General features: G+C 33.8%; 1 protein-coding gene across 2 annotated transcripts in view; it reads right to left on the reverse strand.

The window, feature by feature from the left end:
• The window catches only part of fliI (FLII actin remodeling protein), a 70,588-nt gene that overhangs the window by 49,418 nt on the left and 778 nt on the right, over nt 1-20,392 (reverse strand). Inside the window, exons 2-7 of one of the 2 annotated variants that reach the window (XM_075364431.1) lie at nt 18,295-18,405; nt 15,124-15,362; nt 14,556-14,612; nt 13,571-13,732; nt 12,965-13,185; nt 1,232-1,448 (exon numbers count right to left, since the gene is read on the reverse strand). In XM_075364431.1, coding sequence (XP_075220546.1) covers nt 1,232-1,448; nt 12,965-13,185; nt 13,571-13,732; nt 14,556-14,612; nt 15,124-15,362; nt 18,295-18,405 — 1,007 coding nt within the window. The remainder of the gene's footprint in view (nt 1-1,231; nt 1,449-12,964; nt 13,186-13,570; nt 13,733-14,555; nt 14,613-15,123; nt 15,363-18,294; nt 18,406-20,392) is intronic. The other variant, XM_075364433.1, reaches the window with a different exon arrangement.

Raw genomic sequence — 20,392 nt, forward strand, 5'->3', positions numbered from 1 at the left:
TTTTGAAATAATAATATTCTTAGTTATGTCAATTGACGTCTCAGGAGTGGTTGGCCTGAGTCTGTACAAAGACGCACCTCATTTACATGTCATACTTATCATCCTCATTTCATTGGACTATGGAGAGGGTTGGTCATTGTTTAACCATAGTTAAACCATGGTAATTGTTGGTTAGTTTAACAGATTGCTATGTACACATTAGGAAAAATAAAAATGTATAACCTCTCTATAACCATAAGATAACCCTGTAATAATAAACTTACAAATATTAATAAAAAAAATAATTATAAAATTATTAATTTTAAGAACAGGCTGAATCTTAATGGTTTGTTTTTTCATTCACATCATAACGATTTCAGTCACTTTCATGGGCTTTTCTATAAGATGTTTTCTCCCAATGGTTTTTTCTTTAAAGTTCATTATATTAACTGAATAGTGTCTATTTAATATACTGTTTTATTTATATATATATATATATATATGTTTATATGTCATAACAGTCAAATGTGGTCCTTTTTTATGTATGCTTAGAATACCACAATTATTATTAACATAGATGGATTTGTGATATTAGTTGGTTCGAAAACAAATATTTTATATGTTCTTGTATTTCTTTTTTTTGAAGCTGCATCCCTTTTTTCAAAAATATAATATTAAGCTGTCAAAGAGATTAATTTTGAACTACAGGAGCAATGTGTTTGATGACTATTTTATATGCGACAGTTTGTTTTTAGAATTAAAAACATTGTATCCAATTCTTTTAAATTTTATGAACTATTCTCTTCAAAATTTTTTTTATGTGTGTTAATCTGATATATCTATTGTTTCAGTTATCTTTGTTCTTATTTATTTTGTGTAAGAGTGATTCAATTCAATGAGCATTCTGAAATGCTAACAAACAATGGTATACTAAATGAATGGACACATCATAAATATATGATATATTGTTCAACAATATCCTACAAATGTGCCTTCCCATGTAAAAAGAAGCCATTAACAGTAAACATCAGTTGACACCAGGGTGAAAAACAGCAGAAGGATCAATGTCACTCATTGAAGGTGGTAATAAGAATGACGGAAAGCAGTGACAAAATTTTTAATCATTAGTTCACAGTAAACTGGCACATTGTAAGCCAACATTACTAAAAAAGTGATTAACTGAATTTATTTAAAAAAATTAATAATCTTTCAAAAAACAAGAATAAGTGAACATAGAATGAATAAATAATACCTAAAAAGCCCCTCTGGTACCATTTCTAATTGATTTGCAGCTGCAGAAAATACTTCCAACTGAGAAAGCTTACCAATCCCTGATGGTATACCTTCAAAATCCAGTTTGTTATCATTTAGATATAGTCTTCTTAAATTTGTCAATTTACAAAGTGATCCAGGTAGTGATTTTAACTGATTACGACACAGATTCAAGGTTTCTAAATGTTGCCACACTTCTGTAACAAACAGATTAAGATTTCATTACAATTATTTCAACGATGTAAATAATTGAAGATACAAAACATTACTAGTGCAAAACAGTAATAACACTGAACACAGTTTGAGCACTGTAATAACACTGAACACTGTGAATTCAGTTAACTGAAATTACCAAAATGGATTTTATTCCTAGATTAATATACAAAAGAATTTTGAAGGAATTCTTATAATTAAATTTCATTTTTTTCACTTTCATCTAGATTACAGCACTGTTCAAAATACTCAGAAATATCTTTTTCTACAGCTCCTTTCTTTTTACCAAGCTGAAACAGAAAATATTGGAGGCTCCCCCTACTGCATTTAGGATTGGAGATACAAACATTCACCTTTCTTCTGCAGTGAAGTACCTAAGGGTATAGATCAGGCCTGGCCAACACGTGGCCCGTCACATTAAACTGTGTGGCTCGCCAGGCAATTTTATGTTTCTATTGAAACTTTTGTTTCTCGTATGTATACAAAAAATAATAAATAAATGAAAATTTGCATGTGTCATTGGTATAATGCGCAAGTGTGACTATGAACTCCAGTTCTATATTTGACAACCACGAACGCCAAATGTTACTGAAAGAATCTGTTTTGTTAGGCAACCATTGGTAATGTTCATCTGTAATTTGAATGCAGTTATGTAGTAAAGAACCAATCTACAAATTTTTGCTCTTAGTATTGTAAGAGAGTGGAATGATGACGTCGAGCAGCAGGCAGCGAGTTGTCCATGAGGAACCGATGCACTGTTGTTTGGCGAACCGAATGAGAGAAGAGTACAACAGGAACGCAAACGGAGAGTACATGCGTCGCTCGCACAATTCATTTTAGCTGTAATTTTAATTAACAATAAATAACAACCCTAAACAAATATATGCACATTATGTTACAGTAATTGAAGTTTGAAAAAGCACTGCTTCCCTGTGAATAAAAGTGACTTCTGATGACATCAGATTTTTTTCCAAAGAAACTGAAATTTATTCAAGTGAATATATTGTAAAAATTAATGCAAGTAAAATTAAAAATTTGTAAGAATTTAATAAAATGTTAAATCTATAAAAATTATTATAGATTTTCAAATGTCAAGTGATCAGTATTTGCATTAAGTTTAAAAATGTTATTAAACATTGGCATTTTTACATAATATTAACACATTATTAGAAAACAAGAATACTAAATTTACTTAAAAAATTAATTTTGTTGTTCTGTGTAATATACGAATATTCTCCAACTAACATTTATTTGCAATTTTTTTTTTTATATTTTAGGATGAATTCAAAGAAAAGAAAAGTTATTGATGAAAACAGAAAATTTAATGATCGTTGGGAAAAAGATTATTTCTTCACATTGCACAACTCAAGATTCATGTGTTTAATTTGTGGAGACAGTCGCTGCATTTAAGAACATAACGTTAAAAGGCATCATGAGACAAAACATATTGACTAGTAAATTTCAATAAAGAAGTAAAAAGTTTCAAGGTAACTGCGCTTAAATCTGATCTCAAAGCTCAGCAAACGATGTTTGGTTCATCATTACAACAACCATCTACCATTGACAAAGCAAGTTATTCTTGTCCATGTTGATTGCAAAGAAAATGAAACCATTTTCAGATGGTGAACTGGTGAAGGACTGTTTGGAAGCAGTTATAAAAGATGTTTTGCTCAATAAAAGCAAATTATTTTCAAGTATCAGTCTTTCATGCCAAACTACATGTAGTCGCATTAATGACATTTCAGCTGAAATAGTAGTAACTTACGATAAAATTAACCAATTCAAAGCATATTTGGCATCTGATGAACAGATATCTCAGACAAATCTCAACTAATGATTTAATCGCAATGTGAATGATTCATTCCAAGTGACAGAAGAAATGTTAAATTTCTTCAATTTAAGACACAAGAGGAGATGTTTTCCAGGTGATTAAAAAATGTTAGCTGAAAATAGCTTAAATTTTGAGGCTCTTTCCCGATTAACAACAGATGGACACCTGCTTTGGTAGGTAAAAATAAGGGAGCTGTAAAATTGTTTATGGATAAACTAGATTGCAGAGGCATTAAAACCAATGATATTTTTATTATTCACTGTTAGGTGGAGGAACCCCATTTATGAGCGCCAAAGCAGTGTCAGACTCTCTAACAGGTTACACAAACTGTTAAAGGAAATGAATATGTATTCCTGCACACTACCGACTAAACTTCCACCCCTAGCAACCCCACCTCCTGGGAAACCGTAAATAAAGCATTACTTCAGGAGGGGGGTAAGTGCCCACACACACATTCAGTCTCCACAAGCAAACATCATCCATTCCAGAACACTACATGCACACGCTGCACACCACAAATACCTAAAGAGGAAAATATTCAGAAAAAAAATGAATCACGTTATGAACATAGTTATTATAAAGATAGTAAATTACATTCATTCACATGCTCTTCAACATCAGCAACTCAAAGAATTCCTTAGTGAAATCTTCTGATTATAGTGATATCATATATATTACCATTGGTTAGATGGCTAAGTCGTGGGAAATGTTTAAAAAGATTTTTTTAATTTACGGGACGAAATAGATATGTTTATGAACGAGAAACAAGAATCTGTTCCTGAATTAGGTGATGATTATTGTTTGTTAGACATATATTTTTTAGTGGATACAAAAGAAAAACTTCATCAGTTAAATAAGTGCGTGCAGGGCAAGATAATTTAATAATCGATGCTTGTAATTTCATCAAAGCTTTTAATAAGAAATTATTGTTATTTGAGTCCCAATATAGAAATAATAATGCTCAACATTTCCCGTTGTTAAATAACTTCCCAAAAAGCCAACCTACGAATTTCTTGAACTATGCTAATGAAATAAAGAAACTTATAACTGCATTTGATAGTTGTTTCTCAGGATTAGCAAAGTATGATAAAATGTTTGAAATATTTTCATGCCCATTTCATGTTGACGTGAATGTGTTCCTAAAAATCTGTAAATGGAGTTAATTGAGTTACTGTGCAACAATGAAATGAAACAAATTTTTGTGTTCACATCAAAGATTAATTTTTACAATACTTATATTACATCCGAAAGATATTCAAACTTTATATTTTGCACAAGTTTAAGTGCTTTTGGAACCACATATGTTTGTGAAACTTTTTTTTGAAGATGTAATTTACAAAGAGTTCATCATGTGGTTCATTAACTGATGCCAATTTAGAAAACCAGCTAAGATGTGCAATGTCAAACATAAATATAGATGTCAAATAATGTCAAACAAATATCTCTTTAATTAAGACTCGAGAGTTAATTATATTGAATCATAGTATAACAAATACAATTTTATTCGTTTTGTATTTGCATTACATTTTTTAAAAGCATGTTTACCTAAAGTGCGGCCCGCTGTAACGTAATGCGCATCAGCAAAGTGGCCCATTAAACCATTTGTGTTGGCCAGGCCTGGTGTAGACAGACAAAAATGCCATATTCCTGAGGCACTCACCAAGGTGTCTCAGAAGGCTGAAAAGCACAGCAACCATCAGTAGCCTTTTCCCTTTTAAAAAGGGAAAAGGCCAGGTAGGTAATTCTTAACCAGGTATGCATGGCTGTCTCCCTTTGAGTATGCTGCAACTAGAGAACCATCTCAGGAGGTTCAGAGTTATACTCCTGAATCTCCATATTCAGAGACAAGGTAGCAGGGAAGAAGTACAGCAAAGGCTAAGGCACTACTTGTCCATAGGGAGCAAGGGTAGAAATCAGTTAACAAAGAGTACATGAATTCAGAGACTGATTCAAGACCTCCAGAGATGGAATGTCATAAGCATGGGGAACTGGGGCACAAGTTGACCCCGTTCCTGATCAGTCATGGTTGCTTCAAATCATACCTGTGAATGCAGGGATTGACGCCCTCCAATGAGCGGTGATTACTGTGAAAGGGATGACACCACAGAACACATGGTGTTCAAATGTGAGAGGTTTTTGCAGCAGCATGGAAATCATGCCTGAGAGAATTCAGCAAGTTAATTGAAGTCTCTGTTGAGAAGTGAAAGTGAAGATTGTGTTTAATAGTGCTCCTTTGTTAGTGTGTGTTACTAGTGCTTGTGTGTTAGTGTTCTACTTCGTTTCCACCCCACCTGTGTCCCTGACCATGTGATGTTGACAATATCCTGTTAGGACACCTACCCAGGCCAGCAGCCACATACCACTGCTATTGTCAATAACCAGATAAGTTTTAAACCTTTGTTTAAAAACTTTCTAATTTATTATTATAAGATATTTTAGTTTATATTCTAGTGAATATTATTGAACTTTTATAAACAATTTTATTCTTATTTCTTAAATTGATTTAATCTAATTAATTTGTTGACATTAATATTATATTTACTAAAATATAATAACATTTTTGCTATTATATTTTGTTAAATTAATATTATTTAAATTAATTTAATTTAATAAAATAAATGAATTTTATTTAAGCCATTAATTTGGACTTTTATAAATATAATATAGTAAATATTTTTACTATATTATATTAAATTTAATTCTAATTTAACTTTCATATTTTTAATTTTACTTTAAGACCGACTTTCCATCAAAATCAGAAATAGTAATAATTTAAATTTAATTTAGATTTAAATATTAATTTTAGCAATACTTCTTCAGACGATTCTTTCTTAATAATGGAAAGTTATCTAATCCCAATCTGTCCTCCTCCTCCCTGTTCACCCTCTCCGGAATTTTCCAATGGTGCAGAGGATAATGGTGTAGGAGCAAGAAAAAACTGAAGCGTAAATCAGTAACCACAGAGGATCAACCCTCCGAGGAACCGAACACTACATGGGGCAGTTGCCACCATGGAGGTTAGCGATGGAAATTCCTCGCAACCTCCAGTCACTAGGTGGGAGAAAATCCCGCCTATTATGTTGTACTGCCCTAAGGAGTGGCCAACACTGGCTAGAGCTATCTCTGCCATAATAAGAGGGCGCCTGGTAGCCAAAAGTACCAGGCTCTCAGTGAGGCTGCAGCTAGGCAACGAAGGTGATTTCAGGGAAGTGCAGAGTTTTCTGCATTCCAAAGGAATCGCCTTTCACTCCTATTAGCTCCCAAAAGATAGAGAGCTCAAAGTGGTCATCCTAGTCATCCCTTATGGGACCACCCTGGAAGTGGAAGAGGTGAAAGAGGAGCTAGCCTTGCTCGGTTACGAGGCAGTTTCAGAAACAAGCTGACAACAAAGGACGGAAGGGAGACCACTACATGCCTCATCACCTTAAAGCGCACGCAAGCCACCAGGGGCATTTATGACCTGGATAACTAATTCTAGTGCAGAATTAAGGTCACTGCATTTGTGTCTTGAGGGCCCCAATGCCACAGATGCTAAAAGTTTGGCCACTCGTTGAACTACTGCTACTGGGCACAGCTTTGCGTGAAATGTGGTGAAGATCATGACATGGTGACATGCTTAAAGCCGCATGAGGAGCCCGCCTCATGTGAAAACTGTAAGGGGCTGCACCCGGCCAATTACAGGGGCTGTCCTTATTATAAGGAACAGCTAAACAGGCAAAAGGGCACCCAGAAAACGTCTGGCATTACTGATGGACATAGCTGGGCACGAGTCGCCAAAGGGAGAGAACCGAGCACCCTGTCGCAGGTACTTTTACCAGCGATAACGGTGACGGTGGAAAAAGGGGAATCACCTACCCCCACACCACCCAAGCCAAAACTGGCACTCGCTACAAAAAAGGTGGAGGCAATAAAGGTAAAAAAACCTGTGGCGAAGCCTGCTCCGCAAGAAAAGCCGGTCAACCAGCAAACAAAGAGGGCGGGTGCCAAACCCATGATCTGTGGCAAACCAACCAAAGTCCCGGAAGCCCCACGCCCCACTAAAGATGTCAACAACCCCCAGCCTCTCCAGTGGCAAGAAAATCATGACCGCACCCCCGATGGAGAATTCCAGTACGGATTTCTTATCACAAGTGACAATAAAGGATGTCCTACCAGAAATTCTAGCAACACTGGCCTGCCTGCTCCAGGCAAAATCTCTGAAGGACTTTATTCAGTTCATAATAGAGTGCCTCATGAACCTACTACCTAGGTATGATTAAACAAACAATCAGACTGCTACAGTGGAACACCAATTCAGTAGAACTTTACCATCTGGCTGAGGATCTACTAATAGACAATGATACTGTTGTCTGAGATATGTCTGAACATGAAAAACCACTGACCATTCGGAACTACTTTACATACAGGACGGACAGGCCAGTATGCCCTGCCAGCTGCAGAACCACAATTGCCACTTACACACATGGATCGACCTCCACACTAATGTGATGGACTAGACTAGTGTACATGTGGAGCATCTAGGCACAGTATATTGGCTGGTTTTGGCTTATAATAAACATAACTCAGTGGTACCTGGCACAGATCTAGATGTCGTGCTAGAAAATTGGGATGAGCCCGTGATACTCATGGGCAACCTCAATGCTAAATATGAGTCTTGGAATAGCAACTGACAAGTGCAAATGCCAGGTTGCTATAAAAGGGCACGAGCATGCCGGTTAGTCGTCATAGGCCCTGAGGTGCCCACAACCACCGGGTTGGTCTAGTGGTGAACGCGTCTTCCCAAATCAGCTGATTTGGAAGTCGAGAGTTCCAGCGTTCAAGTCCTAGTAAAGCCAGCTATTTTTACACGGACTTGAATACTAGATCGTGGATACCGGTGTTCTTTGGTGGTTGGGTTTCAATTAACCACACATCTCAGGTATGGTCGAACTGAGAATGTACAAGACTACACTACATTCACACTCATACATATCATCCTCTGAAGTATTATCTAAACGGTAGTTACCAGAGGCTAAACAGGAAAAGAAAGGCCCTGAGGTGCCCACCTTCATTCATCGAATGGGCAGATCAAGACCTGATGTATTTGACACTGCAATCATGAAGGCGGTAACAACTCCGTTCATGACTGAAACAATAGAAGACCTCAGCTTGGACCACTTTCCTGTCTTATTGGAGTTGGTCTTAGCAGGGGGTATCCAAGACCCCCCCCACCCCCGCCACCATGACTATACCCCGAAGGTCAGTGAATTGGAAAAGGTTTATGAAACTCTCCAACGAGATTACAGGCCAGCACATCCTGAACTCCTGACCACATCGGAGGAAATCGACGACATGGTGTAACACATTACTTCATCATTGACTGAGGCACTGTCAAACAGCTCTACAGAAAAGACCACGAGACCTATCTGTAATAATCTTCCACGTCACATCTCTCATGCTATTGCTGAGAAGCACCGACTGAGGAGGAGATACCAAATCACCCTATCCCCCAATGATAAAAGAGCTTTTTATATTCTAACGGACAGAGTGAAACAGCTGCTGGCAAAACATCGAGAGGATTCGTGGAACGAATACCTCGCCTCAGTCTCAGATGACCACTCCTCGGTGGTCAGGCTGAACAAAAAAACTATGAGAAGGAAAAAAAGCCCTGCCACCCAATTGTAGGGCAATGAGGCCTTCTGGGATATTTAGAGGCGGACAGGATGGAGGTTTTTGCCGACACCCTGGAGAACCAATTTACTCCAAATCCCCCTCCCACCATGAACAATGACCACACAACCGAGGCGGAGTCCTTCCTAGTAGACTATTTAGCACAGGTGGAGGACGCCCCACTAGAAAAAGACCAAGTCACTGAGATGGAAGTTTCCGTAGCAATCAAAACCACAAGTCCTGACTAGGCTCCGGGTGTCGACAGGATCGATGCCTGCACATTCTGGAATTTCCACCTGCTCTTATAGTGACCATAACCACAATATTCACATCAATTTTGTACATTGGATATTTTCCAAATTCCTGGAAAATTGCAAATATGGTATGCCAACCCAAACCTGGGAAAAGTTTACTCTTTCCCCAGAATTACCGGCTGATCTCCTTATTACCAGTGGTGTCAAGGCTATTCAAAAGAATTTTCCTGGAGAGACTTAGGTGACACTTGGGAAAAAAAGGTACGGCCTGAGCAATTTGGGTTCAGGGAGGGCCACTCGACTACCCTCCAACTGGTTAAAACAATCTACAGTCTTGTCGGAGGCCTGAATAAAAAAGGGGTACTGCAGCCATTTTTCTAGATGTGGCTAAAGCCTTTGACAAAGTTTGGCATAGCAGCTTGCTATATAAACTTGTGCATATGATGATTCCCTGTCGCTATGTCAAAGTGATACAGTCTTAATTATTAGACCGACAATTTATTGTACACAAAGAGGGGACAATCTCCTCCACCAGAGGCATAGCCGCTGGAGAGTCCCCCAATGAGCAGTGCTTTTGCGGTTCTTGTACACAGCCTACATCAACTGTAGGACGTGTACAAGAACCGTTGTTTCCCCCGACAGTAGGATATCATTGGATATGTCGCTGTCGGGACGCTTGTATTTCGACTACTGCAACTCACGGAAAGTGCAGGCCCAAAGAAGAAGTCAACAAAAAGAAAAAAGACCCACAACATGACTCACCGCCACGGACTGGAGTCCAGTAGAAGAGCCCAGCAAAGAAACAACACAAAGGGGCAGCCACAAAAGAAGATGAAAATCTACAATCCTCTTACCCACCATCCTCAAAACTTACATTTTAATTCAGTCAGCACATGCGATTCCCTGCAGAGAAGGGAGCGCATTGCTCCCTCCAAATAACTAGGGCCCTGCTAGGCGTATTCCTGCTAGCACGAAAGGTGTTAGTACTGAAAGGACTTCAGCGGATGGGACTGAAGGGGAATCATGCCAGGAATACAAGGCTCAAAAGCTCAGTCTCCCACGGTCAGACTCAGTAATTAAATTTCACGCTGCTCCATACAGGTAGGAACACAAATCACTAAATCCATCCATAAATAAAACCTAAAATTAATAACCACCACTAAACAATACCCAATAGCCCAATAGATAATAGAAAGATACAGCAGCAAGGGGCATTGTCCAGGCTCTGCGAACTGTAGGGAGAAATAATGAAACTCCCGCCATTCTTACATTCCGTTCCGCATGTTAATCAGTACTTAGTTGTGTGTCTGTTCAGTCCATCTTAATGAAACAGATTAATTTTAGGTTCAATGCGATTTGAAGAAACAAAATTTTCCAATGATTCAAATATTTTTCTCTGATATAGTAACAGTATTCCCATCATTTGCCATAGAAGAAATACAGACAAATTATTCCACACTACTGCACACCATGCAGTAGTAGTTCTAAGACACTTAGAACTGAGAAGTGGTCCTCAATGTATTTAATTAGGGTTGTTTGTTGCACAATAAGGAATATGATTATTTACATAAGGGGAAATATGATATATATCATTTATTTGCATACTGTGAAAAATGTCTTCATTAACGTTAACAAGATTAAAAAAAATTGACAAAAAGTCATACAATTAACTTAACCAGCATCATTTAAAGTGCACCACTTCAATTTTATATTGATGCATATGAAAACCCTATGAAGAATTTTTGAAACACAAATGTTTAGTAATAAGTCAAGAAAAACTGGATGATGAGCAGTCCACTTGGGGCTTTATAGCACTGCAACTCTTACACGGTCTAAGTTTTCTGTTGCATATACATTCCTTTTGATTATTAGGAGACTTTTTGTGCAATGATGTTTATTCAAAAGTTTTCTATCCTGTTGGCATTACTTGACAGCACTGCATCATTCTAGTAGTCAATTGAAGTGGTACTCTACAATAACGTTGTGCAGTCATAAAACTATTCCCATAACTATAAAATACTTTAATCACAAATGCAAACTAACTGCTTGTTTAACATAATATTGTACCTAAATTATTTAGAATGAAGAATCTACTGTTACTAAATGTTATAAAAAAAAACAATATTTATAATCGCCCATTTAATGTCTTATCCATTATTTAGCATTTCTTTGCTTAGTTATGAGAGGTGGATCAAAAAATAAGTTACACTCTTGCCGTGTTCTTGAACTGAAAGGGATATATTAATGTCTTGTGGTGGCAGCACTGGTTGTGTTGTCTTCACGCACCCCCAGCAGCAATTCTGTATGACATTCAGTACATGTGTAATGTTGTTGTCAATATGGCATGTCCTCTAGAAGAGAAGAAGTGTGTTCAGTAATCCGAACTGGTCCACAGTTTTTGAAACAAATCATCACAGGGGATGAGAGTTGGGTGCTTCATTACACTCCTGGGACTAAACAAGCATCACATGAACAGAGATACAAAAATTCACCCCAGCCAAAAAAAAGTGAAAACATCCTCACATGTTTGAAAGGTTATGCTGACAGTCTTTTTCAATTCTGAGAGAGTTATTTACAGTGAATTTTTACCCTGAGGAACAACAATCAATGCCGAATCTTACTGTGAGACTTTACAAAAATTTTGTAACATAAAAGACCCGGAAAATTCAGTGATGGGGTCATTTTTCTTCATGATAATACTATATCCCATTCAGCTCATGACAAAGGAGTTACTGCAAAAATTCAAAAGGAAAGTGTGGTCTCATCCGCCTTATAGCCCTGACCTAGTACCCTGCGACTACCACTTGTTTGGTCCTCTCAAGTGAGACCTGTGAGGGGAGCATTTTGCTAATGATAATGAACTGAAGGAAATGGTTCTTACTGGTTGAAGGAAACTGAACAAAATTTTTATAAGAGTGGAACTGAAAAACTTGTCACAACATATGAAAAGTGCTTAGAAAAACTTGATGATTATGTAAAAAAATATATAAAAATATGTAGTTTTTTGTTGAATAAAAAAAAAATTGTCTTATAAATATGTGTTTGTTTCATAGAGGGGGTGTAACTTACCTTCTGATCATTCCTTGTATGAGTGAGCTCCAGACTCAGCAGCTACCAATTGGTTTGACAAATTTTCAATAAAATTAAATCTTTTAAAAATTAGTACTCATTTGCTCCTGCTTCATTATTTATCTATATAATAATACATTTCAATTACATGATACACTTACCTTTATTTATCATTTACTATTTTTTATCAACATTTTATATTGAGAATTTTTAATTGTGTATGTAAATTTTTAGTGTTTTTACACTAAAAAATATTAATTAATATTAAAAAAATATTATTATTACATTATATAAATAATTATTTTTTTTTATTTTTTGTAAAGCATAGTTGATTAAAGCTTTAGAAAACAAAATATTAGGTACCTGGAGTTTTTATTATTTACTCATTTACAAAAAAAAAGTGATTCTATTTTTTTCAATAATTACTAAAACTAGGAAAAATGATCAGAAACAAGACTACATCCTTAGTAAAATTTTTAGCAAAATTATTAATTCTGAACTATTATTTAAAAAAAAACAAAAATATTAAAGTAATTTCTAAACTATTATTTAACTAAATTCAGCAGAAATGTATCTTAAAACTAGATTAAGCCTAAGGTGAGTAAAGTACACACCAGCTAATATAGCTGCTATATAACTAATTCTGAAATAAAAAAGATTCTAAAATGAGATTATTTTAACACATAGTATTACTCACCAAGTGCTAATGATAGTTCTGAAATAGAATTATCAGTAAGATTAAGGCGTCGTAATGATGTAACTGTATATAATGCATCAGGCACACGAGGTAAATCATTATGGCTGAGGTCAACATCAGTCAATTTAGTTAACGTTTCCAGACTTGCAGGCATATTGGTTAATGTACGTTGTGTATTTCTCATATGAAGAGTTTCAAGTTCAGTCAGCGAAGGCAGTTGCCTAACAGAAAAAATAAAATAAAACAGAAATATTTTTAATAAAACAAAATTAAAATGTACTACACATTTTTGTGATCACAACAGCTACACTCTTACATAAAATAAAGAAATCTTAAAGAAATATCTATATGGCATGAGAACGAACTCATTCCTTTTGGTGGATAAAAAATAAATTATGCATAATACTGACTTCAAAGGAAGTATAAAATACGACTTAACATAAGAGCATAAAAAGTAAACATATTAGTACCACTTACACTAAATTCCACACAACAACCAGTATTTGACATATCTAATAAAAATGACTATGATTATTCTCATACTGTCTGAAATTCATAGAATTTAATGAAATCTTGACGTTTAACATTATTACTGTATATACTGACCTCAGCTGGAAATGTCCAAGTGGATTGTTATTAAGTATTAATATTTGCAGGTTGGCCAATCGTCTCATCTGCGGTGGTAAAGTTTCAAGTTGATTGTGGCTCAAATCAAGAAATAATAAATCAGTAAGATTCATAAACAACGTATTTGGTATTGATGATATGCTGTAAATGAATAATAATAAAAATTAGATTAAACAAAAAATTGAAAGTTTGATTTCAGATTTTAGGTGTATGCATGTTTTCATATTCTACATTATTATTCAGTAAAAATCCTAGTTACAAGCATTATATAATAAAATGATATTTTTATTAAATCAATTATAAGTGGATTTATAAAAATGAGGCGAGTTTTTTAATAAGTAAGGTCCTTTTGAATTTGTCGCCTATATACATAATGTAAACAGATGGCGCTTGCATAGCTCAATCATTTCAACCAATTGTCAGCTGTTAACAAAAATATTTTAGTAATTCTGTTATTAGTCATTTATATTAATCAATTTATAATGAAAACTATAAATATGATTCCGCCAAGTGAAGCAAAATGAATAATCAGATTTTTGATGGCAAAAAACAATTTGCAGCTGAAATTCACAGGCAAATTTGCGACACTTACAAGTTGAATATTTTAAGTAACCCTAAAGTAAGACAGTGGCTATTCATTTTGAGAAGGGTGAATAAACATTCATGATGAAGAACATAGCAGCAGACCATCTATAATGGAAAATTTGATTGAAAAAGAAATTCAGAAAACCAGTGTTTCATCAAGTCACAATTGTTAATAACATTTCATGATCTTTGATTTATGAAGTTTTGCCTGAAAAACTGGGCTATAAAAATTGTGTGCCAGATGAGCACCAAAGATGTTAACAGATGCACACAAAGATAAAATCTTGCTGCAGCACATAAATCTTTGTGGCATTATGAAAATGAAGATGATAGATGAATTGTTTGATTACATTATCAGAAATGAAAAATGAATTCTTACTTGAATGTCAAGAGAAAGGAACAGTTGATGCAATGCTGGCATTCATCATCTCCAGGACTGAAAAAACCAAACAAGAACATTAGTAAAAGCTGTATTTTGTGACAAAAAGGGAGTCTTACTTGTCAAATTTAGTGATCAGAGAACTACTATGAATACCAATGTACATTCCTAAATGTTAAAAATCTTAGAAAAGTTTTAAAAAACTAAATGATGTGGGATGCTTTACATGAGATTTTGTTTTTGCATGACTATGATTATCTACTCATGGTGAATGAGACAGTGAGATGATTGAAGAAATTTTCAATCTCAAAAATCATCCACTCTGTAACCCTGAATTAGCTCTCAGAAATTATTTTCTTTTTCTTCATCTTAAGCAGCAGCTTGCAATACAAGGTTTGACAATGACAGTAAATTGAAAACTGGCATTACTGCACAAGTTAAGTTTCTAGTGGTGAAAGAGAGAAAGTTTTAAATGAATAGTTATACATATATACAAGTACATTTTGCCATTCCGATTATTATTCACAAAAATCATTATAAAATTATAAGTAAGTAAAATGGTACAAACTTGTTATGGCTGAGATTGAGCACTAATAAACTCTTGGCTTGATCAAGACCATCAGGAACTTCACGTAAAACATTATGACTGAGATCAAGTGTAGTCAATTCTTCATTTCTAAAAAGCTCAGCTGGAATACCAGAACTTTTAACCTTATTACGTCTTATATTAAGTGATCTGAGACTAGATAGCTCAGTCAGTTCACCATACAATCGTTCTAAATCATTCTGCACTAAAGATAGATGTTCCTGAAAAAAAAGAAGATATATAAATACCAGAGTTCTTCAAATTTGACACCCTAAATTTAATACATAATTTCTGGAAAAATAAAAATATCCAATAGAAATATTAAAATACTATATAATTTATTTATTATAAACTACAGTTAGTCAAGTATTTTGTATATATCAATAATTTTCATTAATCTCATCCTATTTTGAAAAATTAATATAAAAAGTTAAATAGAAACTACTTACAATTTATTGAATAATCCAAATATTCAGTAAAACACCTAAATCAAAAGCACTTATAGTGCTCAATCATATAGTGTATCAAAAACACTATAGTTTGTATTACAGTACCTCAAATGTAATGTAATTACCTACGTGTGTATTTTGCTTTATACATAAGGTATTTTATAACTAATCACAGTAATTTTTCGTGACTAAACAGTGTGTCTCATTAGCTTTCTATGTTGTTGTTGAGTCATCATCATCATCAGTTTCATCTGAGTCAGATTCATTTGCATCACTGTGGTTCCAAAATACATTGTCTTCAGAACCATCCAATGCATTTGACAAGCAGCACTTCAAGAATGACTTTTTATCTACTTTCTGATGATAAATCATTTCAAGTTTTCAAAACCCATTTTACAATCATAGCTGTTGATGCCTGGTGAAAGGGGATGATCATTTTCAGTCAACCACTGATTGTATTGTGGATGAATATATCTTTAAAAGAATTATTAACCCCAACATCCAATGGTTGAAATTGACTCGTCATACCTACAGGAATTACAACTAAATCGCATTTTCCATTTGTCAGTTTTGTTTTAATGTTGCCAGACAAATGACCACAAAAAGCATCTATGACAATGACCACTAACACAATATTTCATTTCAGAAGTCCCCCTGGTCTACGTTCCCATACACATCCTAATCAATCTTGTATTAGATTGCTCATCATCCAGACATTCTGTTGAGTTCGAACAATTACACAATCTCAAAAACCTTTCTTTTGGCACAGTTTTCCTGTTCGGAATTACATATGGCAATAATTTATTTCCATTGGTAGTAAGCACTTAACATAACAGTTACTCTTACTTTCGCATATCCAGTTGTTTTTACCATTACTTTTTTTTGTCCCTTCTCACTAACTGTGAAGTTTGGTGGCATATCAAAGAACACAGCAAATTCATCATCATTACCGATTTGACTGAGACAGTATTGTTTCTTTAATTGTAGACAGATTATGTAACATTGATACTGCACTAATTTATGCTCATAATCTGATAGTAACTTCTGGAAAATGGAGGTTCTGCGATGCAATGACAGACACTGCCTTTTCATGAATTTCTCACACCATCCATGGCTAGTTATAAATTGAAGACCATTATTCCCGGCAAATTCCCTGGCCTTTAACATCAGTCAATCTTTTGTCACTGGAAGAACTTTTGTGTGGAGTTCCTTCAAATATGCCAAAACAGCAGCATGAATTTCTGGATACTTTCTGTGTTTTGGTCCCAAAAAAAATTTCTTCGTTCACTTATACCCAAATAATTTTTGTTTCATACAGTGTCATCAACGCAAATTTGCTTCATTTACTGAGAACTGTTTACTGGCAGCATGATTTCCAATCGATTCAGCGCATAAAGCAACCTTGCGTTTTAAGTCTGTCATATGTGAAACGCTTTACCATGATGAATAAAATGGTTAAAAAACACAAAAAATAGGTAGAATGGAACGGTTATGAAAAACAAACCGATTTACAACTACAATAATATACTGTATACCTGTTCAACATTGAATGGTGGTTAGACAGGAAACGTAAAGAATGTATGTCATCATGCATGAAGCACATGCACAAATTCCAGAATGATGACTCATTACTAAGTTATGATATCAAAAGCGATAAAGCTGTTGAGATGTAAAGCTATTTGAAATAAGTCATCTTTCTAGAAATTTGTGTACATTCTATACAGAATGAAACTTTATACAGAGAACTTTCATGTTCCCTGTCTGGTCTCCATTTGATGCTGAATAAACATATGGATTCAAAAACTTCAGCTTTACACCGATTAACTATGCATTTATGTCAAATGGCATTAGACCTCCAATTGAAGACGTTTTGACCATTTAAACTGTAAAAAATGCTGCATCTTAAATTCGAAGCAGTATAGTATATAAATGTAATAAATCAAAGAAACTTAAAAATTTTTTTATACTTTGCCATAAAACTAAATATAAATAATACACAAAATTTTCTCATGATAAAAACAGAATATAACATTTTTGCTGTAATCTTGAATATCAAGATAGATATTTTATGAATAAACAATAATACAATATTAAGAAGCCATTTATTTTTAATGAAATTTATATATGATTTCCACAGATAGAAACATAATATAACTGTTTTTATAAACTAGTGCAATGGGAGAACTCAGCAAGCGATTCAACCTCAGGTTGGGCTTTTTATTCACTGGATAAGAAAATGTTTTTAGATAAGTTAAAAGACAGTGCCTCCCCAATCAAATAATAAAAGTATCAAGGATACAGAAAGACTCTCATATTAATCAAAAGGACCCAGTAAGTGTCTAAATAAAACCCACAGATAAAATAAATGCAGAATGGCTAAGAAATAAGATAATGAAAATCTACCCATGGTACATCTGAACCTCTCGGAGTACAGTGAATGTCCAATTATGTGGTGTATCCACTAGCTGAGAGCATTACTGACTAATAATTTTAGATTTAGCAGATTTAGCAGAGATTTAGCTTCTCTATCCAAAATCCAAGAACTTAAGATTTCCTAAGGAAGACTCCTGGCCTTCTCCAGCAATGTGTGTCAAGTAGATGTATCCTACTTTAGTACAATCCATTCAACTAACTTCCTACTGGAAAAAAAATTAGTCTTTAAAAAATGTATTACTTAAAGTAATAAAATTATATATAAACTCACCAACTTCATCAAGTTGCCCAACTCTTCTGGTATTTGACCAAGAGAAGATCTGTCCAACTTAAGCCACTGGACACCTGACATATGACGTACAGATTTTGGAAATCTTCCATCCTACAACAATAATTAAATGAGTTATACAGTTTTTTCTTGTGACTTATAACTTCAAGTCATGTTGTCAGCTAGATTACAATTCAGCAGTCTTTAACACTATCAGGTGATTGTAAGAAAGAACACTGCTACTTTAGTGAGCAATCTACTATCATCATGAAGTCTAAAGTAGCACCATCCCATCTATTCGATTAGCATCCCACCCACTTTATTTTAAATAGTAAACTAATATGATAAAATGTATACCAATTGTACATAATTTATATATTTAATGTTAATTAAACAAGGTTAGCAAGTGAACAAACATTAGGATATATTTAGTTAGATAAGTTTGTTTCCATGTACTGAACTTCATATCCATATAACCTAACACTTGCTAACCTCGTTTAAGTAATATTAAATATTCAAATTATTTACAATTATATAAACAAGTGTATGGTAGACCATATGTACTGTAGTGGTGGACTTAATGATGATGGTAGACTGCATAATCTCAATGACAAAAGTAAACTAGAAATAAAAGCATTCAAATCCATATGAAAGTTACACTTCTAACTAGTATTAACTTAGATCACCAACAATGCAATATGACAGTAATAATGTGATCACAAATGACATTAAGGAAGTGTTCCATATTTATGTGTTGAATGATGATTTAATTTTGAATATATTACTATTAAATATTATACATATATATGGAATTCCTCATCAAGACATGGATTCCACAGACAAACAAGAGAAATACTTGGGGTTGTTTTACTTATAAAATTACTATTATAATTTTATACTCAACCTATAATCCAAAATAATGGAAGATATGGGTGCTACATAATATATTATAGAAAAAAAAAAGAAAAAATATACATATATATAAATATGAACCAACTTAATCCAACCAAGTACTTTAATAAGAAAACTTTTACCTTATTTTTATTTTCTAATAATTTTTAAGATAGTACTTTCACAGTATACAGCATCATCAGTCATATATAAAATTTGTATACAATTACATATTAAACAGAAAATATTAGAAATACATATGCTTATGCAAAAGCATATGAAATCAACTAAAAATAAAATAAAATCATATAATAACCTACCTGTATCTGGCTAGCCAAATACAGGTTATTATATGCTTTTATTTTATTTTTACTTGACTTCTTATGCCTTTGCATATGTATTTTTAATTTTGTGTTTAATATGTAACTGTATACAAATTTTATATACTACAGATGTTGCAGGATCCCGCGAAAGTACTCATAAAAATTATAAGAAAATAAAATAATAAATAAAAAATAAGGTAAGAGTTTTTTTATTTCTGTACTTGGGTGGATTATGTGGATTTATATTATATTTAATTATTAGTGCATAGGTGATATGAGTCTTGAAAGGATTGATTTTGAAAAAAAAAAATAATAAAATTTTAATCAAAAATATAAGTGGATATTAAATCTCAAGCAGATAACATTTTTCAATGTCACACAAATTATTATTAAGTCATGATGTATTTCAAGATAACAATTTTCATATAAAATATATTAAAAAAGTTACTTAAGTTCATTAAATATTAACAAGAAAAACCCATATGATAATTTTTACATTCTTCAAAAACCATGTCATTTTCAACTTTTCTTTGACATTTAAAATAGGATTGGCTCTTTATAACCAACCTAAAGATATATCTGTATCCAGTAAATGTTAATCAGTTAAAATTGATAGTTTGGCAATTATTTATAGTTAATGCCACAACTTTATATGAGAAGTTATTTGTTAACCAATTAACTAGCACATCTTTAAACACACAAAGGCTGGAATTCAGTGATTCTCAAAAAAACTAATTCACCAGTTGCAAAGATAACAGTCAAAAACATAAAAAATCCCATCAGTTTCAAGAATATTTTAATCTTATTGGAAGTAAACTACTAAATGGAAGTAATTTATTAATTTCATTATTATTTTTTATTAAGCTAGTCTAACTTAGAATACTGTA

This window comes from Lycorma delicatula, chromosome 4 (genome assembly GCF_047948215.1).
Source record: "Lycorma delicatula isolate Av1 chromosome 4, ASM4794821v1, whole genome shotgun sequence".
NCBI classification, from domain to species: Eukaryota; Metazoa; Arthropoda; class Insecta; order Hemiptera; family Fulgoridae; genus Lycorma; species Lycorma delicatula.